Source organism: Eptesicus fuscus, chromosome 12 (genome assembly GCF_027574615.1).
Source record: "Eptesicus fuscus isolate TK198812 chromosome 12, DD_ASM_mEF_20220401, whole genome shotgun sequence".
NCBI lineage: Eukaryota > Metazoa > Chordata > Mammalia > Chiroptera > Vespertilionidae > Eptesicus > Eptesicus fuscus.
The window spans coordinates 70,541,165-70,568,240 of NC_072484.1; the positions used below are offsets into that span (position 1 = coordinate 70,541,165).

Genomic DNA, 27,076 nt, shown 5'->3' on the forward strand with positions numbered 1-27,076 from the left:
TTGCTTTCCCTCTCATCCTTTTTATTTAGGGTCATTATTTTTAATATCAAAACAGGCACATGGTTCAAAAGTCAAACTGTATAAAAAGGTGCACTCAGAGTATTGCCACCAACTCTTCCTTTTCCCCACTGTTTCTATCTACACCTGAAAGGTAACCATTTTAAAAAATATATATATTTTTGTATTGATTTCAGAGAGGGAGACAGAGATAGACACATCAATGATGAGAGAGAATCATTGATCGGCCGCCTCCTGCACCCGCTACTGGGGATCGAGCCTGTAACCCAGGCATGTGCTCTGACCGGGAATCAAATCATGACCTCCTGGGTCATAGGTTGATGCTCAATCACTGAGCAACACCGGCTGAGCTGAAAGGTAACCATTTTTATTCATTTCGGGAATCTCTCTCCTATAGTTTATCTTACAAAAAAAGGACAAACTATTTTTTCTTCTCTTATTTTTTATATAAAAGATAGCATAATAGGTGTACTCTGCATCTTCTGGTTTTGTTTACTTAATGTATCCTGGAACTCACTCCGTGTCACTTTGTAGACCATGTCCCTCCTTTGTGGGACTTCAGCATGTGGCTGTGCCGTGGGTATTCAAGCAGGGTCCTGGGACGCGTCGGTTGTTCCCATCATTTGCTATGACAAATAGTACTGTAGCAAATAGCCTTGTGCACATGTTGCTTGGTATTTGTGGAGGTGTATTTTCAAGGGAAATTCTTAAAAGTGGGATCGCTGGCACCAAAGGGTCAAGGCATATGCAGTTTGTGAGATGTTGACATACCCTTCTTTAGATGTATCATTCCACAGTTTCACCAGTAACACAGGTTCATTGAATCTTAGCCCCAAATGTGAACAAGGAAACAACATTATTTTTCTTATTTTACAATAAAGAAATTTAGGCTCCGATATAATTTATAATAATTATAAAAAAATTAATTTGATTCTGATTAATAATGTAGTATATAATATGTTACTATCACTGACATATAAAACGATGAATCACATATACTCCATATCTCATTTCATTTAGTATACTAAATGTACTTTTAATTGTAGGGAAGACTTACATATCTCAGGAATGAGCACCTGTATTTGATATGCATTTCCAACAGGCCTAGTCACCTGGCTTCTCAGGTCACCGGAAGCCAGAATGAGGCTGCATGTTGCTAGGGATAGGTGCAGGCATGGCAGCATGGGGCAGCCCCTGGAGTCTGGAGAAGAGAAAAGTGAGAAGTATAAAAGGCAGTGACAGCAAGACAATAGGTAATGCAGCCCAGCGTCATTTAGTCCAACAGGAAGAAGCTATGCACACGTTAGTATGACCTGAAGGCATCCCTCACTTAGAGCTCAGTACATTTTTGGTGTTTATAAAGATGACCTTGAGATATTATAAAGGGCAAGGAGACATGCAGTCATGGTGTCCAAATGCTAACTATGAGCTAGGCATTTTGCTGATAGGCTTCATTCGTGCAATGCCAAACACTGTGATGTAGGTGCTGTTGACACAGATGTGTGGAAGAGAAACCTGAGGCTCAGAGAGTTTCAGGAACCTGTCCAAGGTTACCAAGTATCAAATGGAAAGGCCAAGTATCAAATGGAAAGCCCCAAATCTTAGTCATGATATTTCCTCCTGACTATCTAATGTACAATCTTATACCTGGCTAAAACCTCCCTAACATTCTCTCTGCTTTATCTCCGTGTGTATGCATATAGATGTTTAGTTTTTGCCTGATGCATAGTAGGTGCTCATTAACTATTTGTTGAGTGAATATCTGAACATCAAAGTTCATGCCTCTTTCATGATAGCACAGGGCCCTGTTTGTATACACTGTTTAAGAAGGGGAGGCTACGTATAATATCCATATCAGCTTGCAAGAGCTGATCATTAGCTTTTCTTCCTGCCTCTGAGCTTCATGATATCACATTCATTGCTTGAAATTAGCCATGGTAGGGATATTTTCACCATGTAAGTCGGCAAACATATTGGTGTTTTGTTTTTCCCAGAGAGCTTATTGTGAGACGTTTACTAACTCACCACTGTCTAGTTCCATTAAAAAGATATATTTGACATCTTAAGATGTAAACATTTATCCAGAAAAAAATTTTTCCTCCCACAAGGCTGGAAAACACAAGTAGATTGAACTTGTCTCCATCTGTCTTATCTCCAAAAGACTCACTAGCAATCTTATTAATGGTGGCCTCTGAACCATTTTCAAATTATTCTGATTTTTCTTTAGTTCTGATTCTTTTTATAATAAACCATCAAGTAATAAACATGGCACCTGTAATAAGAGGGGGGAAATCACCCAGACAGATAAGCAGGAAGGGACACCTTTGTTGACTGTGAAGGACTTTGTGCTTTTACATAAGCTGGTTTGTTACTTCCCACAACTACCCTCAAGTTCACCATCATTAGCCCCACTTTTCAGAAATGAAAATGGAGGAGAAGAAAGAAGAGAAGAGAGGAGGACCTTCCCTTGATCCCCCTCTGTCTTTCTTTATGTTGAAATGAAAATTTCCCTTAAATTACCACCTGACTTTTAGGTGCAAGAAAACATCTGGTTTAATTGCAGTAAATTTCCATGAACCCACTGACAAGAAGCACAGTTAAAATTAGCAATTTTAGTGTGCTTTTTTTTTTAAGAGAATGAAATTATAAAGTAATTAACCTTTGTTGTAGAACTGTGTCAAAAGGATGGAAAGTTCCATGCTGTTAGAAGAAGAAAGGAAATTGTGGAACGGGAATATATGTGGATTCATTAAAGAATTATACAGAAAAAAGGGGATACAACACAGAATTAGAAGATAAAGCAAAGAAGGAATCTCCCCGCCTAGAAGTGTGTTTTTTTTTTTCCTTACAATGAGAGAGAGAGGAAGAAGAAGACCCAGTTGAAGCAAAAGAGAATGAATCTGCTTCATTGTAGAGGACATCTGACCTATACAGGGCATGGTGCAGCAAAGAAGCCTCGGCCCAGGGCTGGGACTTCCTGGCTTTGCCACTCACAAGTGGTGTGACTGCCTCTCAGCCTTTGCGAACCCACATGTCTACCAGGCGATGGGAGAAAGGGGTGATTCAGAAAATGCCTCAGTGACAGAAGGATCTGCTCTCTATCCAGGTTCCATTCACTACTTTGCTGTGCATCCTTGGTTAAATTGGTTGCAGCTACACACTGTAGTGCCCCCATCTGTGACTTGGGGGTGACAACACCACCAGCCACTTGAAGGTGTACTGCATGAAAGTCTACATGGAAAGCACTTAATGCACTCCCTGTGTTAAGTGGTGTGTGGTCAATATCAGACAATGGCAAGACAGCTTTTTAATCACAGATATGTAACTAGGGAAAACCAAACCAGGGGTCATTACAAAATTTCTGTTCATCATGGGCAAAGGACCCTTTTAAAATAACTTATAATACTTCTGTAATCTCGGTTTCAAGGATCTCACCCTGACCATAGAAATGAATGGGTGTAGCAGGGTTCCAATAAAAAGTTATTTACTGAACAGCTAGCTGGTTGCCTTTGGCTGCAGGCATAGTCTACTAACCATCGATCCACACTCCTTCCTCCTAATTATTTCCTCCAGTCTCTGGGCTTTAAAATCCCCCTACATGCTAAAGACTTCCTCCGTTGTTATTTCCAGGCTAGACCTCTCCCCTGCCCCCTGAGAGTCGTTTATTTAACTGCCTGTTCAACCTAACCACCTGGGCTGCTAATAGTACTCTGGAATTAGACACGTCCAGAGCTAACCTCCCGATCATCCCTCAGCCACCACCAAACTCTCTCTTCCCCGCAGTCTTCTCCATTTTAGTGAATGGCCACTCCATTTTATTAGTGGCTTGAGTCAAAAACCTTGATTCCTCGCTTCTATCACATCCATGGCTCTGGCTCTCACAACTGCAGGGAACACCCTTTACCCTGTATTCACTCTGATTGGCACCCCCTTGCTGTGTGGGAGGCAGCAGCCCTGATCACTCCTCACACCCCACCCACCAGTACTTTCTCCTGACTCAGCCTTCAGTATAACAAGACATTGACCATTGCTTATAGCCTCTCCGGCTAGCTCTTTGGTTCCAGCCACTGTGATTTCCAACCTGGATTGTTGTCATGGTCTCCTAAATGGTCTTTTACTTCAGGCCCTGGCCCCTGTATTCTTCTCAGCACAGCAGCTCCAATGATCTTGTTAAACCATGAGGCAAATCACATCATCACCTCTAGCGAGACACCAGTGTAACCTTGATATCTAACCCAGACAAGCTTATTATGAAAAAAAGAGAAATGAGCTGCGAATGCCCCAAACAAAACATTAGCAACCAATCCGGCACTGTTTACAACTGGGGAAAGATTGGTTTATTTCAGGAAATCAATATTGGTTCAACATTAATTAGTCCATTAATGTGATTCACTACATTAACAAACTAAGAGAGGGGCAAAAGTATATAATTACTGAAATAGATACAGAGAAAGCATCAGTTAAAGCTGATAAAGGACAATAACTATAAGAAACCTGCAAACACTATACTTGAGGATGAAATAACAAAACCATTTTCTTAAACATTGGAAAACATGCATGTTATTATTACTAAATATTGTATTGGTGGCTGTGGTTGGAGACAAGAAAATTAAACAACAATTAAAAGATTGGAAAAGAACGAAACTATTATTAACCACAGGTGCTCTGATTATTTACCTAGATAACCCAAAGAAATTTGCACACAAATTATTAGAATTAACAAGAGACTAAAACATGTTTGACAAAGAAGTCACCATTTAAAAAGTCACCTGCATTTCCATTTAATAACAAGTATGTGGTATTTTTAAAGATGCTATTTACAATAGCAATAAAATATATGGTATTTAGAAATAAACCTAATGAAAGCTTTTAGTATGCATAGTACATATAAATGCATAAAACACTGAAAGACATTAAAGACCTAACTAAGAGGTATACCATGTTTATGGGCAGGAAAACCCAATATTACAAAGACATATAAAGAAATAAATTATCTCTCAAATTGATGTATAATTTATGTTATTTCAATACAGAAATCAGACATTTTTTGGTAATTTACAAGCTCATTTAAAAATGTATATGCAAGAAGAAAAGGCAAGAATAGCTAAGATAGTCTTGAACAAGAAGTACAAAGTTACAGGTCTTGCTCTATCAGATATTAAGACTTACAAATCTTTCCTAATAAGAAGATATGGTTTCAACACAAGGATAGTTAGCAGATTCCAGAACAGTTAAACAAAATAGAGGGAGCCTAGAAATATACCCATGCATATGTGGGAATGTGAGGAAAGGTAAAGGTAGCATGGCTGGCCACTAAAGTTTTTTTTTCATTAAGTGGCCCTAGGTTAGAGAGGAAGAATTTAAATTGGATCCCTACCTCACACCATACATGAAAACACCATTGCAGGTGGGTTTGGAGACATTTTATAAAGTGTGTAATTTAACACTGAAGAAAATTTAAGAAAACATTCTTGTGATCTCAGCATAGAGGAAATATTTTTATGTAAGCCTTTTGTTTAGGTTTATTGTTTTTGTTTGGGTTTATCTGGCCCTGATATATGGATTCAAATGCAAGTAGTTTAAGAGTTGGCTTAAGGCACACTGGTAAGAAAGAAAGGAATTGAATCAGACAGGAGAAGTAAGCCAATACAAGGTGTGTTATCCTATATAATAAAAGGCTAATATGCAAATCAAGCAAACAGCAGAATGACCGGTTGCTATGACCCACACTGACGACCAGTGGTCAGACGCTCAATGCAGGAGCTGCCCCCTGGTGGTCAGTGCGCTCCCACAGGGGGAGCACCACTCAGTAAGAAGCCAGGCTCATGGTTGGCAAGCACAGCAGCGGTGGCGGGAGCCTCTCCCACCTCCACGGCAGCACTAAGGATATCCGACTGACAGCTTAGGCCCACTCCCCATGGAGCCGTCAGTCAAACATCCCCCAAGGGCTCCTGGACTGCAAGAGGGCACAGGCTGGGCTGAAGGACCCCCCCCCCCAAGTTCACAAATTTTTGTGCACCGGGCCTCTAGTCAGGAAAATAACTGGGTGAATAACTGGGGTTTAGAACAGTGACATTCTAAGTGTAATCCAGGGACCAGCACTGACTGGTGAACTCTTCTTGGTCCATGACAAGACAATGGCATAAATAAATGTTAAGCTTTTAAAAAGAAGGAGCTTGCATTTTCTGTGTTTTTAATTTCACATTTACTACTTAATTTTACTTTTCTATTAATTGTGTTTGTGTATATTGTATAATAGTATCACTCCATAGTGGGTTGTAAACAACAGAAATAATAATAATAAGCAGCACTGGGGTTTCAGTATTGAGTAGTTTAGGAAATATTAATAGGACATATCTCAGAATTAACCCAGTGGAATTGTTAGAACACTGGGATATTTAACCATCAACTTCCTGTCTTTCATTGGTTGAAGGATGTTTTGGGGGCATTAATTTTCTGGCACTTCTTGCTTACCCTATGTGGAGACCAAGTTTGCTTCCACAGCCTTCAGGAAGAGAGCCAGGGTTTCATAGTGAGCATAGTTAGCATGTGGGTGGGGTACCAACAGCATGTGCAACTAAGTCTTTCTCCCTACCCCAGTTTTTTTTAGGTATAGTTGATACATGAAATTGTATATATTTAATATGTACAACATGATGATTTAATATACATATACACTGTGAAATAATTACCACAATCTAATTACAAAGTCTGTTTTTCTCTTCCTTTCTCTCATATAATAAAAGAAAAACTTTGAAGAGTTTATCTTTATCCAAAGGTAACATAATGAGAAAGGGAAGACACAAACCAAGAGAAGATTTTTATAGCACATACTAGAAGCCCGGTGCATGAAATTCATGCACTGGGGTGGGTGTCCCTCAGCCCAGCCTGCACCCTCTCCAATCTGGGACCCCTCAGGAGATGTCTGACTGCCGGTTTAGGCCTGATCCCATCCCTCTCACAATCCGGGACTGCTGGTTCCCAACCGCTCGCCTGCCTGCCAGCCTGATCACCCCCTAACCACTCCCCTGCCAAGTTGATCGATGCCTAACTGCTCCCCTGTTGGCCCAATTGCTTCCAACTGCCCTGCCCTGCCAGCTCAGTCACCCCAACTGCCCTCCCCTGCTGGCCCCAGGATCCCCCACCTTTCCCTCCCCTGCTGGCCCAGTCGCTCCCAACTGCCCTCCCCTGCTGGCCTGGTTGCCCCTAACTGCTCTTCCCTGCCGGCCTGTTCCCCCCCAAATACCCTCCCCTGCAGGCCTCATCACCCCAAACTGCCCTCCCCTGCTGGTCTGGTCACCCCTAACTGCCCTCCCTTCTGGCCTGATCACCTACAACTATCCTCCCCTGCTGACCATCTTGTGGCAGCCATCTTTGACTACATGGGGGCGGCCATCTTGTGCAAGGATGTGAGGGTCAATTTGCATATTACCTCTTTATTATATAGGATAGCCAATGAAAGGATCAGTCAAGAATATGTAAAGAACGTCCAACCGTAAGAAAGAAACTATAAAGATTAGTAGATAGAAACTCATTTAAATTGGAGTTGGGAGGGTCTGTCAGGTGAGCTCTCATGCTACATCAATGGTGGATCCCAACAGGAAGATTCTTTGTTTATAATGGCTCTCCCAACTTCCTCTACTCTATGAGTTTCCTCTCTTTTGTTTCTCAGGACTTGCATGTGGTTCACCATTAGACCATATGTCCTGAATATCAATTCTTCATTGTTTCCAAGTAAATCCATTTTCCTAGAGAAATATCTGGCCCCTGTCTGTTTGTTTAGGGTCAACAGATTCCAGATAGATTGCAGTGTTAGATTAACAAAGAAAAAGATAGAAATAAATCATAAAATAATTAGGAGAAGATACAGATGACTATTGATCTGATCTGGGATGAGAAAGAGAATTTGCTTTAAACTGGAATGAAGGAGTGGGTGGAGACCAAGAGGCCTTCCTTGTGATACAGCTTGATGTTCACAGTCAGAAACTCTATGAGATAGACCCTTCTTCTTCGTCGTCTTCTTTTTTTTAAATCCTTGCCCAAAGATATTTTTCCATTGATTTTTAAAGAGAGTGGAAGAGAGAGGGAAAGACAGAGAAATATCGATGTGATAGAAACACATCTATTGGTTGTCTCCTGCACACACCTAGACTAGCAGGCTGACGCTCTATCCACTGAGCCAAACCAGCCAGGGCTAGACTCTTCTTAATGAGTAGACTCTGCATCTGTCCGTTCATCTCACTTTCCACCCTTCAAGCTTCTCCAAATTCCTCAAGGATCTCCTCTTTTCACTATACTTTTGGTTGATGGTTTCACCCACTCTTTTCAAGAAAATAGGGCCATTAGGACACCTCAATTCCCCCTTCTCTAGGCGGCTGCATAGTCTCTTCCTCTTCTCTTAGCTCACCAAGGGAAGGGTGCTTTCTTTCCAACCGCCCTGCTTCTGTCTTTTCAGGACCCACCAATGTCCGTTATCTCCTCTCTCTTTCCCACCCTTCCACCTCTTACTTCCATTCTGGTTTTTCTCAGATTGCCCTTAATTATGCCATGACCTCTCCTGTGTTTGGAAGGGGGCACTACTTTGGCTCCATATCTCATCCCTGCCACTTCTTGCATTCTCCTCCCTGTCACATCCTAAATAGTTTACTTGTCTCAGCACAATCCCTCACCTTCCACTCTCTTCTCCACCCACTGCAGGACGGCTTGGAACACCAGCGTTCATCCTAAATTACTCTTGGTTAGGTCACGAGTGATCTTGTAGACACTAAATCCACTCGGAAAATATGAGGTTACATCCTACTTGACTGCTTGGCCACACCTATCACTCTTTATTTGTTTGTTAATCCTCACTAGAGGATATTTTTTCCATTGATTTTTAGAAAGAGTGGAAGGGGAGAGACGAGAGAGAGAGAGAGAGAGAGAGAGAGACAGAAACAGGTGGCCTCCCTGCACGGGGATCCAGCCTGCAACCTGCAATCTAGGTACATGTTCCTTGATCAGAATCGAACCCAGGACCCTGCAGTCTGCGGGCTGACAACCTGGTCCATTGAGTCAAACTGCTAGGGCCACACCTGTCACTCTTAACCTAGCCCTTCTGGGTCCTCCCTTGGCTGCTGTGATGACAGCTCACCTTCCTGGTATTTCCCTTGCCTCTCTGAACACAGCCTCTGTTTTTCAGTGTCTTTGTTTTCCTTCTGTTTGTTAATATTGGAGTTCCTCTGGGCTTAGTCCTAGACCTACTTTTTTTTGTTGCCCTCTACATTCTTGTTACAATATCTATTCCCTGCCCATGGTTTTAATTTCTAAACATTGATCCCAGTCTCATATATCCAACACCACAACTCAAAATTGTCGCAAGGACACATACACACCTCCAATGAAGTATGGCCATAGCTTCCTTTCCCAAACTAACTCTCCTCTAAGCTTCTTCTCTATGAACAACTCTCTGATCCACTCCAGTTGTATAAAGCAGAAGAGCTGGGTCTTCCTTAACACTTCTCCCCATCTCTTCACCCTTATCCATCACCACCAATTCACATTAGTTCAGCACCCCCAAATCTCTTACATGTCTTCTGCATACCATCACCCTGGTCCAATCTACCGTACCCCACCCCAGATGGTTTTTCTCCTCCTGCTCTTGCCCTAACGGTATCCACCCTACTCAATACCCACCCTCCCCACCTTTGCCCTAGTAACTTCTACTTACCCACTGACTTGAATTTATTTTCACATATTATCCTGATTTGCCAGACTGGTTTTTCTCTGCTTGTTATAATTCTCCTGACACCTGCACTTTACCTCCAAGTCCTGATAACAACTTTAAGAATTTAATTGTGAGTGTAATTATTTATTTAATGTCTGTCTCCCTTTTCAGAAGAGAAGATTTAGCAAGGATTTGACTCTATCTTTCTTAGCTATTGGTGCATCCCTGGTGGACCACTGCCATCCCCTTGGTCATATTAAATAGCCAATAAATATTTGTGGAAAGGATGAATGGTTAAGGAAAAGCAATAAGAGATCTGACTACTCCGAAGCTTCTACATACCTAAAAGATTTAAAAAGCAAATGAGAAACTGACAAAAATATTTGTAACTTATGCAAAACAGCTTATGTTCTTAAAAACAGATTATAATTACCAGCTCATAAAACAATGATGAACAAAAATGAAGAGCCATACAGGGAAGTGAGCACAGGGTATAGAGAGGATGTTCATGAAAGAATCAATGCAAATGGCCAATTAAACTGAAAAACAAATCCACTCTCTCCAGTATTCTAAAAAAAGATACACACACAGACACTTATTTTTTTAAATCGTCAGTGGTGGCAGAGGTTGAAAATAGGCATATTTTTCTGTTGGGGATCCCAGAATTGTATCAACTTTCTGGAAAGTAATATGGTAATATGTATCAAAAATCTTTAAAATAAAATAGTTCATCTACGTTGGCTCAATAAATCAATTTCCAAAAATGTGTCATAGGGACATAAGCAGAGTTTCATGCAAATGCTTATAAGAATGTTCGTCACAGTGTTACTTATAATCATGAAGAATTTAAGCCAAATGTAATGCCCGGTAATACAGGATTGGTGACTGGAATGGGGCCTGTCCTTCTCTAGGCAGCCATTAAAACACATGGCCCCAAAGAACATGTAAAGGTTTTCCTAAGTGTGATTTGTTTAGCTATAAAAGAAGATCACAACACAAGCCCTAACTGGTTTGGTTCAGTGGATAGAGCATCGGACTGCAGACTGAAGGGTCCCAGGTTCGATTCTGGTCAAGGGCATGTACCTTGGTTGTGGGCACATCCCCAGTAGGGGGTGTGCAGGAAGCAGCTGATCGATGTTTCTGATGTTTCTAACTCTCTATCCCTCTCCCTTCCTCTCTGTAAAAAAAAATCAATAAAATATATTTTTTAAAAAAGATCACAACACAAAATGCACAGTAGGAGTTTAATTTTAAAAAATAAATAGGTATATGCATAAGGCATAAAAATACCTCCAGTTCTGGGGAATAGGAGTGATTTTGTTCTTTTCTTCTTTAAATCGTTTTGTATATTCTTAATAGTCAACAAATCCTGAGTATCGGGTCCATAATGAGAAAAACGAAATATATTTTAATTTAACAATAGGGAACTGATTGCAACATATGGCCAAGGCTCTATCTAGAGAGGCGAGCGTGGTGATTAAGAGTATATGCTTTGAAACTCACAGACAGGTGTTCAGCTCCCTCTTTATAATTTAAGAGCCATATGACCTTGAGCAAGTTACTTAATTCTCTTAGCCTCAGTTCTCTTCTGGGCGCAAAAGAGATAATACATACTGGGGCAGAGCTGGTTTGGGGCTTCAATGAAATAATGTATGTAAAATTCTGATCAAAGCGCAAGTGCTTCATAAAAGGACCGGCTTTTATAAGGCCAACATATAAATAGATCCCGTAATGCTTTACATGAATTCACGATTCTCTTGGGGGTTATAAAGAAGTTCGGGGAATTATTTATTTTGTGGTTCAGCATCTTCCAGGCTGTCACACGATGGTGGAGTCCAGCAGGAGGATGCTGGCTGGGAGACAGACCTGGGTACCAAGCAGCCTAGGAAAGGTTTTGCTCATTAGGGCAAAATGCTGGCATAGGTCATTTATTCCCCTATTCACCCAGCCGGCAAATGGTTATTAAGCATCCACCGTGTTCCAGACATTGGAGGCTCAGCCCCGAGACGACCTAGCTGCCTCCCTGGAGCATGGCGAGCTCCTTCTAATTGGATTGAGACTTCAGGGCACATAGTTCCCGATGGATTCAACCGAGGAAGCACTTCCTGTAGCTGGAGAAAATTGGGCAGGGTTTGGCAAGGGAAGCTTGCTTTGCATTCTGCAAATACCAGTGCTAAGGCAAGAGTCTGGCCTCAGAATCCCACGTGCTGGCAGGACTGGGGGACCTACAGATGTCCTCCAACCCTGGTCAGGTTTAGTTCAAGACCAGGCTTGCTCGGTCTGCAGGTGAAAAGCCATGCAGGGCTTCCAGGAGAGGGGTGAACAAACTGTGGCCTGTGGGTCCACTCCAGCCCATTGCCTGTTTTTAAGAATAAAAGTTTTAGTGAAATGAAGCCATGCCCATTTATTTATGGATTGTCTAAGGCTCTCTTTGTGCTACAAACGCAAAGTTGAGTAGTTGCAACAGGGACCGTATGGCTCACAAAGCCCAAAATAATTATTATTTGACTCTTTACAGGAAAACGTGGCCAACTCCTGTTCCAGGTCAGTGGGGCTGGGGACATGAGACGGGAGGTGACATCAAGTTCCTAACTTTTCCCTTCTGCAGTTCCAGGTGCGGTTCCTCTAGAGTCCATCCAAGGGGGGCCCTTTGAGGAGAAGATCTACATCCAGTGGAAACCGCCCAATGAGACCAACGGGGTCATCACGCTGTACGAGGTAAGGCGGCCCCTTTGGCTGTATCTCTTGTCATGGTTCCATTCTGTTGACTTCAGCCTGCGGTGGGCGAACACCTGCTATGTGCAGAGCTCCACTGGGCATAAAGGTGAGTGAGACACAAGCAGGGACTCAGTGGGAGGAAAACACAGGGCATACTGTTGTGCTGTCATGATATCCCCGGTGACAAAGAAAAGGGGCATGCTGTGCATTGAAGGGATTCTCCATCTCTTCAGCTACGGTCTCAGGACTCAGGGAGCTGGGCTGTCCTGGCATAGCCAAGCGGTCCCTGGCCTGGCAAGCAGTAGTTCTGATTCATCCACAATACTCGCATAATGCCCTACCCACATCAGTCCCTGGGCTTCCAAAAGAATCCCAATGTCACTCCCTACCCTGGGGTACATGATTCTCGAGCTTTAACATTGCTCTGGGGACAAGGCATTCTTTATTGTCATCCAAGTGATGCTGTCCCAGGATTAGCAGGACCTTAGAGATGGAGCAGATCCTCCCCAGGCAGGAACGACTCATAAGCCAACACAATGTGGCTTCCTAAATACTTTCAGAATTAGAACAAGCTATATAAAAGTTCACTGCAAAACAAAAACAAGCAAACAAAACTTCAATAGAGCTGATAGAGCTCATTTCTAGTATTGGACTATGGCCAAGATTGATCCTCCGCCACTTACTTGCTATGTAACCTTGGGTTTATCCTGTAGCCTTCCATTTATATTTATAAGCATATATAAATATACATTTAGTACTCTGGCATTTAGAAATCTCATTAATAAATGTTAGCTCTTATCATTGCATAAAAATTAGAAAATTGAGACTCAGAGTGGTGAAATGAAAAGACCAAGGTCACATGATGGCAAATTCATGGATCCTGAATTCAAGTGCATATGTCTGCCTCTTAGTCAGTGTGGTCCATGGACCAGTCGCATCAGCAATGCCTGGGGGCTGGTTAGAAATACATCATCTGAGCTTCACCAGAGCTCCCGAATCAGAGTTTCTATTCTAACAAGATGCCTGTTTGTGATTCACGTGGACATTGGAGTTTGAGAAGCACTGCTGTAGACCACAGAAGTCTTTGGAGTTTTGACACTTGATAAAAGAGTGTGTCCTCCTGAGCAGAGAGATGGGGAGCTCCCCTCCCCACCCCACCCCCATGCTGGGCTCAACCCAATCCTGCTCCAGACAGGAAGCGGGAGCCCTTGCTTTTAAAGACATTTATAACAGAGTATATGTTTATGAGGCAATTTCCAAATTTAATTAGATGAAACCAATTTGATTTTTAAAATTAGGTTCTTGTTGTAATTGTAGAGAGAAATCCATAAATTAAAAACCACCCTCTCTGGCCTCAAAAAGTATATTTTATGACAAAGAAAAATAGGATAACACAAATGAAAGCGAAATTCAAGATTGTCTACCCCTTCTTAAGTTCAACCTTGAACCCAGCAAAGTCAAAAGCCAGAAACGGGGGAGGGGCGTAGGTGGGTTGTAACGGTCTAATACTGTAAATATTATTAAGCAGTGCAGGCCCAAGCACTATGTATTGTGTTAAGATTACATTTTCTTCTCTGTGACTCCAGCTTTCCACCTCTGGGTCTGTCCTTGGACAGTTTTGCCCCCCCAAAAATGAGTGGCTTTGATTCTGTCTCATTCTGTCTCTGGGCTTCAGTCTTCTCGTTGTAATATAAAAGTGTCAGACCGTTCCAGTCTCCAACTGGACAAGAATCAAGAGAAAAATAAATTGATGTCAAACCTACAAAATCAAAGGTTTTAAACTCATTTTGGAGTCGCTCTACTGTTGAAACCTTGCCTGTGGCCAGTCTTTGAAAGCAAAGAGGTGATGACACTTGAAGAAAAATAGCTAGTGCAAAGGCCCTGCGGTAGAAATGGCTTTGGCATGTTTGACAAATAGGAGGTCGGAGTGACTGAAGCTTTGTGAGCGTGAAGGACAGTGATAAGACCATGGGTGGGCAGGGGCAGAGTTGTGCTTTATCCAGAGAGGAATAAAGAGCCCTAGGAATCAGATTTATATTCTTGAACAATTACCTGGCCGTTGTGTGGCTAACTGGCTGTGGGTGCATCAGCATCTTGGGGACATCTGAAAAATGTGCCAGGCGGCGAGAACATTTCCATCGTCTGTGAAACTGCAATGAGAGCTCGGCTTTTTCTTGGAAGAGATGTGCCCAGCTAGAGATGTGGAAACTTTGTCACATCTGCCTCTTTCCTGCCGTAACTCAGGTTAGGAATCAGACCATGGCCTCTGATCTCCAGGGACCTATACTTCAGTAGGAGGCGCAGAATCCTCCTCCCCCTCCTCTTCCTCCTCCTTCTTCTTCCTCCTCCTTCTTCTTCTTCTTCTTATTATTGATTTCAGAGAGGAAGGGAGAGGGAGAGAGAGATGGAAACATCAATGATGAGAGAGAATCATCGATCGGCTGCCTCCTGCACGTCCCCCACCGGGGGGATCGAGCCCACAACCGGGCATGTGCCTTTGACTGGAATCGAACCCGGGACCCTTCAGTCCACAGGCTGACGCTCTATCCACTGAGCAAACCCAGCTAGGGGAGAATGCTCTTCTTGATCACAGAGTGGCAGGTGGTGCAGAGTTAGGTCACATCAAAGGCCTCGTGTCCACAGATCGGCATCAGACAACCAGAATCTCAGGCCCTAGCCCAGGCCCCCTGAACCGGAGTCTGTGTTTTAACAAGATCTACTGGTGATTCATGTGCACATTGAAGTGTGAGAAGCACTCATCCAAGAGACATGCTAAAACTTCATCGTCTGGATCTGGAAAGTTCCGCTTGCTGAAAGCAGTGCAGTCCTTGGATGAATAATGTGGCCACTGAACGATCTGAGTGATGTCCCTGCTCACATGGGACCAAAGAGCTGAGTATTTTCACCAGGAATGGGAATCAGGCCATTCCCACAGACCCTGCCAGAGCTCTGCTTCGGTTTGAGTGGATATCAGTGTTCCCCAGTGGGGGCAAGTGTGTGAAGAGGGTGGGTGTGGCCTTTCCCGTTCTGACTGCTCTTATGAACAAAACAGCTCACCAAAAATAGGCCATCAACCCTGCAGACAGGCAATTACAGCCCGGATGAGGACGTGAGGGACACAGCCCAGCCGAACAGTTGTTTAACAACTCCTCAATAAAATCACTCACAGACAAGCTGTTCAGAGTTCATGAAAAACAGTAATCAATATGTGTCTGAATTCAATTAATTGTTCTCATCTCTATCCAAAAATAAAAATCACGCAGTGTGAGGGAATTGGGCCAGAAGATGTTACACCAGCAACGGGGTTAACGAAGTGTGAAAATATTTAAAATTCAGACATGTGAAGCGTCCCTCTAAGCTTCTCTGTTTAGCAGTCAAAATCACCAAGTTTCTAATTACAGTGTATAAATCTGAGAAGCTTAAAGGGAATGAGAGGGCCCTAATGAGTCAGGAATGGGTGTCTTGATTATGCTAGAGTTGATTGACATTTATCTTGCCAGCTATTCTAGGCGCCTGGCGTTCAGAGTTGAATAAAACACACACGCTGCCTCAATAAAATAAGGCGACATTCCTGTGTGGAAGTGCCTTTAAAAGGTACGATGGGGTCGGAGGGTTGTCAATATTTTTGCAGCATGCAGATGGCGTGCGAGTGTATTGGGATTGCATCGCAGGAGGGCTGGGCGGGTGTTCTGAGACAGAGGAGTTCTACCCAGGACTGGAGCCGTCACACACGGACGGAGAGAGGGGCCAGTGGCACGAAGGAGCTCAGGAGCAAGCTCTCAAAGCGAGAGGCCCGTAGGGGGTGCTGGCTCAGGTTGGAGGTTTAGACATACCTTCCTCCTGTCCTTGGACTCAGCCACTATGGCCACTCAGAGCTCACTGACCCCAGACACGCTCATGGCTCCTGTCCACAGAGCAGCAGTGGGGATGAGGGGTGGGGGGAAGTGGTCCTGATGGGCAGGAGGTGGTGCAGGCAGGAAATGACTAATACAGCCCAAAGGAAGAATTTGCATAAATCAAACTGGATCTACATTAATTAGGATACACAATTTGCATAATGCAGGCTGCTATTGGGTATAACTTGAGCCAGGCTGGTAACTAGGATAAAAGCTCTTGTTTCTTTTGAATTGTTTAAGCCAGAAATGTGGGAATTCACTATTTCCCTCACCACCTGCCACAACATGGAATGCTCTAGAAAGTTCCATTTCCTTCTTCTGCCAAAGTAGACACGAGTTAGGTCACATGGCAGCATCTGAGCACTCATCTGTTATCTGGACCATTTCAGGACCTCATTGCCCACCCCCCACTGATGCTTCCCCTAGTCCAGTGGTCGGCAAACTGCGGCTCGTGAGCCACATGCGGCTCTTTGGCACCTTGAGTGTGGCTCTTCGGCCCCTTGAGTGTGGCTCTTCCACAAAATACCAGATGCGGGCGCGCACGTACAGTGCGATTGAAACTTCGTGACCCATGCGCAGAAGTTGGTTTTCGGCCTGGGCGAGTCTATTTTGAAGAAGTGGTTCTAACGCCGAGCCACACTCAAGGGGCCAAAGAGCCGTGGTTTGCCGACCACTGCCCTAGTCGACTTCTCCCCCTTCAGACAAATCCAACATCCTAAATGTAAATCTAATCCGGTCACTTCCCTGCTTTGGCGTCACCTTGACTCTAGGGCTCTGAGGGACCTGGCCCCTGCCGGCCCCACTACTGTCCCCTCTTGCCCTTTCCCCCATTGCTGTCTGTGTAGCAGCCCCTGCAGCCTCCTAGCATTTTCTCAAGCTCACCCAGGTCTTAGCAGCTCATAGGACTTTGTGGACGTCAGTCCTTCTGTCTACAAGAGTTTTTACTTAATACTTTCCATTCAATGCCTCTCCTTTCTATTTGCACCTCCAGGAGGCTTTCCCTGCCCAGTTTCCACGATACCCGGCATTCCGTACCGTCCTCACACTCTGCACTGGTTTTGTTGGTGTGCTGCAGTATCATCCAGCCTCTTCCCATTCTTTTTAGCCCATCATGGGCCATGTGATGATTAGTCCGTGTGTTGACTTAGTGGTGCCACCGTGCCCTGATATGAGGTTAAACATTATTCTGAATGTTTCTGTGATGGTGTTTTTGAATGAGATGACATTTAAGTGGACTTTAAGTAAAGCAGATCAACTTCCTTAATGTGGGTGGGCCTCATCCAATCAGTTGAAGGTCAGAATAGAACACAAGACTGAGCTCCCCTGAGCAAGAGGGAATTCTACCTGCAGACGAGCTTCAGACGTAAACTATGATGTTAGCTCTTCCCTGTATCCCCAGCCTGAAAGCCTTTGGTCTTGAACTTAATACTGGCCATATTTGTCTTTGCTTTTTAGTAGTGTATCCTGGGGATGTAAGAGAGGAGCTTTCACATATGCTCAGTAAATATTCCTTGGTTGACTATGTGGATTCATGCTTCAGTTTAACAAGGAGCAATGATGGAAGTTGTGTTCTAACCAATTTGGTGTTTCTAAAGCCTGGCTGAAGATTGGAATCATACCTTGGGAGCCCCCAAAATGTAGATAAATATATAGGTACGTAGATACATAAGTGGATGATGGATGCATGCCTGGGCCTCATTGCAGTCCAAATGAGTCTGAATCCCTGGGGGTGGAGGGGTTCTATCCATGTGGGGTTTTTATTAGCTCCTTGGGTAATTCTAACATACATCCAGAGTTGGGATGAGGTAAAATGAATTCACTTAATCTCTTTTGCTACATTATCCTAGCCAAATACCCGCTAATTAAACAGTCGACCCTGTCTTCATTCTCACTCTGCCAGAGTCCAACTCTGTCAGATATTACACTACAGGCCACTCACTTAAGCACAGGTGGGTGCTAGGTGCTGATATTTTAAGGTTCAAGTTCAAGAGGCGTTTGCTATTTCTCCTCAAGGTTGCTAACCAAATAGTTCGTGGAGTAAATGAAGACACACAGGGCTGTACCGTTCTGTCAGTTTCCCTTTGCATTTTGCTACTGGCATCTTGCAATGCTGCTGCTGAGCCCACCACAGACCTTACCTTATAGGTCTGTTCCCTTCTCCTGTGTCGTAGAAATCAGTTCTGTTGTTTATTTGTGAGATTAAAAAAGACATATGCACACACAAAATGTAATAGATTTTTCCCAGAGGCCTCCCGTAAATCTTAAGAGTCAGGGCCCTGGGATGTCTAGGAGCCGTTTTTCCTAATCCTCAGCCCATCACTCAATCTCCATAGGATGTTTCTCTTCCAGAGACCTGAAAAATGCAGGCACCCCCGAGTACATGCCAGGCTCGGGTCCACTGGGCTGACAGACAGGTTGACAGGTGTTTCAATAGGAACAGCCCGAGGTTGAAAAGAATGATTTCTGGCACGGGGCGTCTGTAAGGACGGGGAGTTGTGTGCTGAAGTAAGTTGCATTTATGTAAGTGAGACCATTACAGCTGTCTGTCATCCACTGGAGGAATATCAAGAATGCCTATATGTTTGCCTCTGGGTGGTTTTATTTTTTTTTTCCTTTTGCTATTACAACATGTTTGCGATGGAGCCAGGTAACTTGACAGTAGGAATCAACAGATGCATAATGCGCATTACCCAAAGAACAGCAAATCATGTTCTCCTGGCAAGGAGACATTCCTTGCACGAAGCATTAATCACTCAGTTCCACTACAGGAAAACAGCAGAGGTTACCGCATGGAAAGTACTCCTGCAGGGTGCGCATGTGGATAAGTAGGTTTGTCTTGCTGTGTGTGGTGCATAAACATGCATGTTTGTGAGTTTATGTAGTTGTACACTGGCACGTATATGCACCTGTGGATTTATGGGTCTGAGGGCATGCATGGGCGAATCCTTCACAATTGGGCTGTACCCACATTCTCAATTGTATCTTCAAAATTGCTCTATTTCTTTGGAGAGTTAACGATAGGGGGTATCATAGACACCGTACTATGTCTGTTTTCTCCTCGACTGGAGGAACCAGGGCACCTCACATCCATGACATAGATTCAGATGTCACAGGAGAAACTCCCTGTTTCTTCAATAGGCTCCCAGCTGTTCCTCATGAACTTCTATCATAATTATTCGTTAGAACTTTGGCTAAAGGAAAAATTTGCATTAAAAAACATCTGCAGGTTGCCCTGGCCAGTACTGCTCAATGGTTAGAGTGTCAGCCCATACGCTGAAGGATTTAGGTTCGATTCCTGGTCAAGGGCATTTACCTGGGTTTCAGGTTCAATCCCTGGCCCGGTTGGGGTACATGCGGGACACAACCTAGCAATGTCTCTCTCCCATTGATGTTGCTCTCTCCCTTCCTCCCTCCCTTCCTCCCACTCTAAAAAAAAAATAAATGGAAAAAATATCCTCAGGTGAGGATTAACAATAATAATAATAAAATAATAATAATAATAATAATCTGCAGCCTAAATTTACTCCTGAGCATGTACCGTTTTCCTAGGAGAGTGGAGGGAAGGAAGTGAAGAGGTAGTTCTGCGTCTGGCACAGCCTGGGTTCTCCTCACATTCCTTGCATGGGAGGGCAACTATGTTTGGGGCACGATGCACCCAGCAGGCTTTGTAGAGAAACAGCCCATACATCTGAGTGGAACCCTCTCCCTGGCTGTGTGTGGTCCTTTCAGTAAGCTCTGCCCCGAGGCGGTGTATAAGCTGCCAAGGGTCTCTTTAAACATCATAAGTTGTTCTCCTTTCATCTCAGATGTTTTACCTGAGTAACAAACTCCTGTTGGAATTCCTCCAGGACTGGGCAAGGCAGCATAGATCTGAAGCTTTTAGCCGGCCGGCTCTTCTATATGTATTTCGGTCAAAATAGCTCTGTGTTTGGGACCTAAATGAAGGGTGATTGCGAGTGTTCATCCACCATGGGGCATTGGGAGCCTTTACTGGGATGTCCCTGGAGACTGGAATTCAAATTTATGATTCAGAGATTATGCTTTCATCAGACTCAGGAGATGGCAGATGGCGTTCCCTCCTCTCCCGCTGAGTCAATGGTCTTTTATTTGACTACCTAAAATTTACTTACCCAAGTGCAGGGTGTTGGCCTACATAATTATGGACTCAATGCATGCATATATACCTAAATGCATATGCATGCACATACTTACATACATACATACATACATACATACCAGGTCTCCTTCAGAGCCTTTCAAAATATGTCATAAAAATCATCATTGCTTTCCTGGTCCCCCTTTTATTTCCTGCATATTCTTAGTGCACATGTGTCATTACAAATCAAATCATGAAGCGTGCAAGGAGGAAATTTATTATTGACATTTAGTTTGCCAAAGTGAGTCCCTTTCCCTACCTGGGCCTTGTTTTCTACATCTGTGACCTGAAAGAATTGGAGCAGGTAGATTCAAAGGCTCCTTCCTGCTCTGACCTACCACTCAGGTGCCCAAAATGGAATTAATCTTACTCCCACTTTCATGAAACACTTTCCTCATTGGTTTGTCTGTGGCCTTCTTTTGTATGTACTTATTTCATTTTTCTAACAACACACCAACTACCGGGACAACCAGCACTTTTTGCAATATCTAGTATCTGTTTATGAGCTCCTCCCATCCCACCCTGCTGACTCCTGCTATCCTGAATCATGTATATGATTCCTTTTTATGTAGTTTTACTACCTGTATGCATTCCTTAAGGGCATACTCTTTGGTTTTATCAGTCTTTTAACTTTAATAGAGGATTTTGAGTTGCATATAATCTTTTGGCACATTTTAATTCCATATTTTGTGCTAACAGTCATTCCTGTCCATGAGTGCAGCTGTAGTGCATTCATCTTGACTGCTGTATAGTATTCCATCCTTCAAAGACATTAGAACACATTTATACATTATTCTTTGATAGGCGTTTGGGGTTGCTTCCAGGATGTTGCCTTTATCCACAGTGATGATATAAGCACCTTTATACATATCTTCTATTGCATATGTGCAAAATAGTTTCTTGAGTTTATAACAAGAAACTAGGTATATGGTCAGTGAATGTTCAACTTTACAAAAAAGAAAAAGAGCCAAGCTATTTTCCAAACTATTCCCACCAATTTACACTCATGCCAGCAAAGTATAAGAGCTTTTATGATTCCAAATTCTCTCCAGTATCTGGTGTTGGCAGCATTCTTCATTTTGGCTAGGTAAATCAGTATAAAATGGCATCACCTTGTTGTCTTGTTCTGTATTAGCTCAGTCATTAGCAAGGCTGAATATATTGTAGTGTATTTGTCCCTCCTATATATTTCCTTTTCTGTGGGATGTCCATTCATGTCTTTTGCCCATTTTTCTATGGGATTATTTGTCCTCTTCTTATTGATGTTAGTCATTCTTTATGTGTTTTGGATACTGTTTTGTCAGTCACATATGTAACTTGCCATTTTTACTTTCTTTAAGACATTATTTGATGACAAAAGCCCTCAGTTATAATATAGTAAATTTTATCAGTCTTTGCTTATATAGTGAGCACATTGTATCCCAAACCAAGGTAAGAAAGATGATTTCCTAGAGTTATACTAAAAAATGTATGGTCTTGCTCTCTAAATTTAAGTCCTTGACATATCTGCTCTTAATTTATGTGAAAGGAGTGAGAATGGGGTACAACATTCATTTTTTCCTATGTGGATATGTACCTTTCTTTTCCTTGATCTGCCAGCTATATCTGACCTGTGCTCAAATTCCTCATATGCATTCATTCGTTTCTGCGCTCTCCATCCCACTGGCTACCATGCATTACAACCACACAATCATCACAGTTATAACTCCCCCTTATACTGATCTCTAACAGAGCAGACCCCTCCTCCTCATCCTTCTTCAGAAACCTCTTGGCTATTCTTGCCCATGGCTCTTTCATTTTAGAATCTACTTACCACATTTAATGCAAACCCCTGTTGTACTTTTGATTAGAATTGCATTGAATGCATAGAACAACATGGGGGGTAACTGACATCTTTACACAATTAAATCTCTCTCTCTCTTTTTACTTAACTTCTTTTAAATGTTTCCCAAAGTTTTATTACTTAACCTATGGAGAGATTGTATTTCGCATAAAATCCAAACTGCTAACTTAGGTCCAAAGACCTTGCATCTTGCGTTCTCTTTTTCTCTCTAGTCTCGATGACCTTTTATATCCTTCCATGTGCCCAGGTCCCTCCTGCCTCAGGCTCCTTGCACATGGAGTTCTTAGGTACCTGAAAGCTCTTCCCCCTCATCTTCCATAGCCAACTCGTTCTCATACTGCAGGTGCCAACAGGCGTGCTGCCTCCTCAGAAAGGCCCTCCCTCACAGTCACAAAGAAGACTCAGCCACTCACCACTATTCTCTATCACTACTTTCATTTCCTGAAAAATATGCATCACAATTACTAATTATTATATACAGGGTAAACAAAAGGAGGCTTACAGATGTGAGTATGTGAAACATGGAGTTTATTCTTTTATTATTATTCATTTATTAATTATTGCATTATTTATTATTATTAATAACCCATTTTTTGCCCACTCCAGTATTTATTTATGAGTGTGTCTCCCTGTATGGTAGGTGCCATGAAAGCAGGACCCACATCTATATTACTCACCATTGGAGAACCGTGTCTGGAAAATAGGAGCTCAGTTTATTTGTTTATTTTTTAAGTTTTATTTTCTTGTTTAAAGTATTACATATGTATTACATATGTCTCCTTTTTCTCCCATTGACCGCCCCCCCCCGAACACCCCCAGCACATGCCCTCACCTCCCTAGTGTCTGTGTCCGATGGTTATGCTTATATGCATGCATACAAGTCGTTGCATCTCTTACCCCCATCCTCAAGCCCTCCCATGCCTTCCCATTGAAGTTTGACAGTTTGTTCGATGCTTCTTTGTCTCTGCATCTATTTTTGTTCATCAGTTTATAATGTTCATTATATTCCACAAATGAGTGAGATCATGTGATATTTATCTTTCTCTGACTGGCTTATTTAGCTTAGCATAATTCTCTCTAGTTCCATCCATGCTGCTGCAAATGGTAAGAATTCCTTCTTTTTTACAGCAGCGTAGTATTCCATTGTGTAGATGTACCACAATTTTTTAATACACTCATCTGCTCATGGGCACTTAGGCTGTTTCTAAATCTTTGCTATGGTAAATTTTTTTTTTTTTTGTGTGTGTGTTTTTTTAAAATAAATATATATCTATATTGATTTTAGAGAGGAAGAGAGAGGGAGAGAGAGAGATAGAAACATCAATGATGAGAGAGAATCATTGATTGGCTGCCTCCTGCACGCCCCCTACTGGGGATCGAGCCCGCAACCCGGGCTTGTGCCCTTGGCTGGAATCCAACCTGGGACCCCTCAGTCCGCAGGCTGACGCTCTATCCGTTGAGCCAAACCAGCTAGGGCTCTATGGTAAATTGTGCTGCTATGAACATAGGGGTGCATATATCCTTTCTGATTGGTGTTTCTAGTTTCTTGGGATATATTCCTAGAAGTGGGATTACTGGGTCAAATGGGAGTTCCATTTTTAATTTTTTTGAGGGAACTCCATACTGTTTCCCACAGTGGCTGCACCAGTCATTTGTTGATTTGTTGATGATAGCCATTATGACAGGTGTGAGATGGTATCTCATTGTCATTTTGATTTGCATCTCTTGGATGATTAGCGACTTTGAGCATGTTTTCATATGTCTCTCGGCCTTCTGTATTGTCAACTTTTGAAAGGTGTCTATTTAAGTCTTTTGCCCATTTTTTGATTGGATTGTTTATCTTCTTTTTGTTAAGGTGTATGAGTTCCTTATAGTTTTGGAGATTAGGCCCTTATCAGATATAACATTGGTAAATATGTTCTCCCTATTATTTTTTTAATGGCTGATGTACAATGATAGTCAGGAATAACTCTTGGCTTCAGTTAGCCCACAGATATGAAAGATATGACCATATAAAACCATAAGATTATATCCTAAGTCCTTTAATAATCTATAATAGTCTACCTGAGATTCCAGTGACCACTGAGCTTACATTTAATTCACAAAACCCAACCACTAATAGGTACACTTATCAAGGTTAGGGATCTGTTTTTCACAAGTACCTAAAACAGAACCTGGCATAAAGCTCATAATCAATATATATTTGCTTAATGAAAAAAACTCGATTCCAAACTTGAATCAAAATTAAGGCAACAGCTATAATATAGATATTTAAATATCTACTTCCTATGATTGCTTGATTTTTAAAAAAAAAATTTATCCTGTGTGAATGTTAGTGACATCACAATAACATTACACATTGCCAGGAACATGGGGAGTGGGAAGTAACCCCTATCTCACTCCCTTACACTTCAACAGCATCCATGGGTTTATTTTTTTTCTAGTCCTTGTGCATTTATATCCTGTGCATGATTTTGTCCCTATTGCAAAATTTGAATGTTCACTATGTTGAACATTTTCCCATTTCAATGTGACCTACTTAACTTCTCCATTTCCTGGTCCTCTGATCCCCAGGCACACAGGCCATACTTTACTTCCCAACCATTCTGTTTTGGAGTGCATTGATTGATTGGTTTTCCTAGATGTAAGACAGAATTTTAGGGTATAATTGTAACCTGGGTCTCTCTAAATAGCCGGTTGGCAAAGTTTGAACGTCTGCTCTCCTTTTTCTTCTCAGCAGATTTGTCAATAGCAAGCAGAGGGGTTTGCATGCCTTCCACTGGTCATAGAACTTCGCTCAAAATACAGTATCTCTCTGTTCAGCACGAGTGGATCTAAGGGAGGGGCGCAGAACAGTATGTCCAAATTTGGATGGAAATCTATAAACCCGAAGTTAGAAGTGGTGGTCCTATTTTCCTCCTTGTATTAAAGTTTGAGTCTCAGTTTGCTTATTTGCTAACAAGTGGTGATCAATGTGGAGCACGTGTGTGTTCCATGCCTCCCTAATATCAATCCCATGACAGATCAATAATCAATCAGGGCACATCCTTTCACTGACCTCTGACATGGCCTCAGAATCTCTCTCATACATGCTTGGTGGTCATTTCCAATCGAATGGAATGGGAATAGCATTCAAGATGAGGTCTACCAACCTTCCCAGCCTGATTTCAGAACACGGCTGTGGGGCAGGTGAAGCTCTATATTCACTCATCGCTTTGTGCTACAGAAGCTGTTTTTACTGCACTTCCTTGTTTTGTTTTGTTTTGTTTGTTTGTTTTTCTATACTCTGAGCATGTTTCAGTTTTAGATCTTTTTTACAATAGTTATATTCTTAACAAACTCTGTTGCAATGCCTGCTGGGACCTCAGCATTATGGACCAATCCTATATAATAAAAGCCCAGCAACTGAACGGCAGAAGGACCAGAACGACTGGTTGACCAGTCACTATGATGCGCACTGATCACCAGGGGGCAGACCCTCAATGCAGGAGCTGCCTCCAGGTGGTCAGTGTGCTCCCATAGTGGGAGCATCGCTTGGCTGACCGGGATGAGCAGCTGCTCCTGCTGCGAACCCCAGGCCGGCAGGCAGGAACCCGGGGCTGCGATTATTGCCTCCTTGCCCCAGGCTCCTCCTCACTCCCTGCCGCCTCCTCCAGGCACCTGCAGGCTGCACAGCAGAGCTGACCCCAGAGTCTGGGAGGTGGGTTTGTGGCCGCCTCGGGACTGAGGCCTACTCCACTGCCTCTCAGTGCTATTGTCCCTGGGCCCGGCTTTGACCAGGTCCCCTGGAGAGGTGAGCGCTCCGGCTCCACAGAAGATGCCAGACCAGGGAGCAGCCACTCAGAGGGCGGGGCCACAGCTGCTTGGCTGACTGGAATGAGCAGGATTCCCACAGTGGGCCGATCCCCGCAGGCCACACCCCCCACCAGTGTGTGAATTCTGTGCACCTGGCCTCTAGTAAGAAGATAAAACAGCTGGTCTCAGATTCTGGGGAAACTTCCCAGGTACTCCAGCCCCACTGGGCAGCTGTGTCCAGTTGCCAGTAGATTGAAGCAAGTTTCAGATATGTCCGTATCAAGCTTGGCAATTTAAGGGGACTAGAGATGTTGGAAATTAAGACAGACAAGCAGGCTTCGTTTCATGAGAGTCCACCTGTCTACAGGAAGACCCTCGGGAGTATGCGAAGGTGCAGAGAAATGCTCCATCCTAGGTAACCCGCTGGGTTCAGCAGCCTCCCAAGAGGAACTGTGTTAGGCACACCCGTGGCTATGGTTTTCCCCAGGCTCCTGAGTATCAAGACCGCACTAGCTGCAGCTGTTGCTATACCCTCGGCCCAAAGTGAAGCTTGGACTTCAAAAGATTGTATCTAGGAAGGTGTGGGCACTGAGAATAGCCTTGGCCACTCCCTTCTCTCCAGCTGTTTGATCGCTGAACGAGATGGACTTGTGCTCTCCCTGGAGCCTTCAGGAACTGGCCCCATGAGCCATGGTCTAGGACAGTGGTCGGCAAACTCATTAGTCAACAGAGCCAAATATCAACAGTACAACGATTGAAATTTCTTTTGAGAGCCAAATTTTTTAAACTTAAACTTCTTCTAACGCCACTTCTTCAAAATAGACTCGCCCAGGCCGTGGTATTTTGTGGAAGAGCCACACTCAAGGGGCCAAAGAGCCGCATGTGGCTTGCGAGCCACAGTTTGCCGACCACGGGTCTTGGACCCTAGTCCTGCCACTCCTAGCATC

General features: G+C 43.2%; 1 protein-coding gene across 2 annotated transcripts in view; it reads left to right on the top strand.

Moving 5' to 3' along the window:
• PTPRT (protein tyrosine phosphatase receptor type T) overlaps positions 1-27,076 on the top strand; it is a 929,565-nt gene that overhangs the window by 598,623 nt on the left and 303,866 nt on the right. For both annotated transcript variants that reach the window (XM_054723794.1, XM_054723796.1), the window contains exon 9: positions 12,330-12,439. In XM_054723794.1, the coding sequence (XP_054579769.1) occupies positions 12,330-12,439 (110 nt within the window). The remainder of the gene's footprint in view (positions 1-12,329; positions 12,440-27,076) is intronic.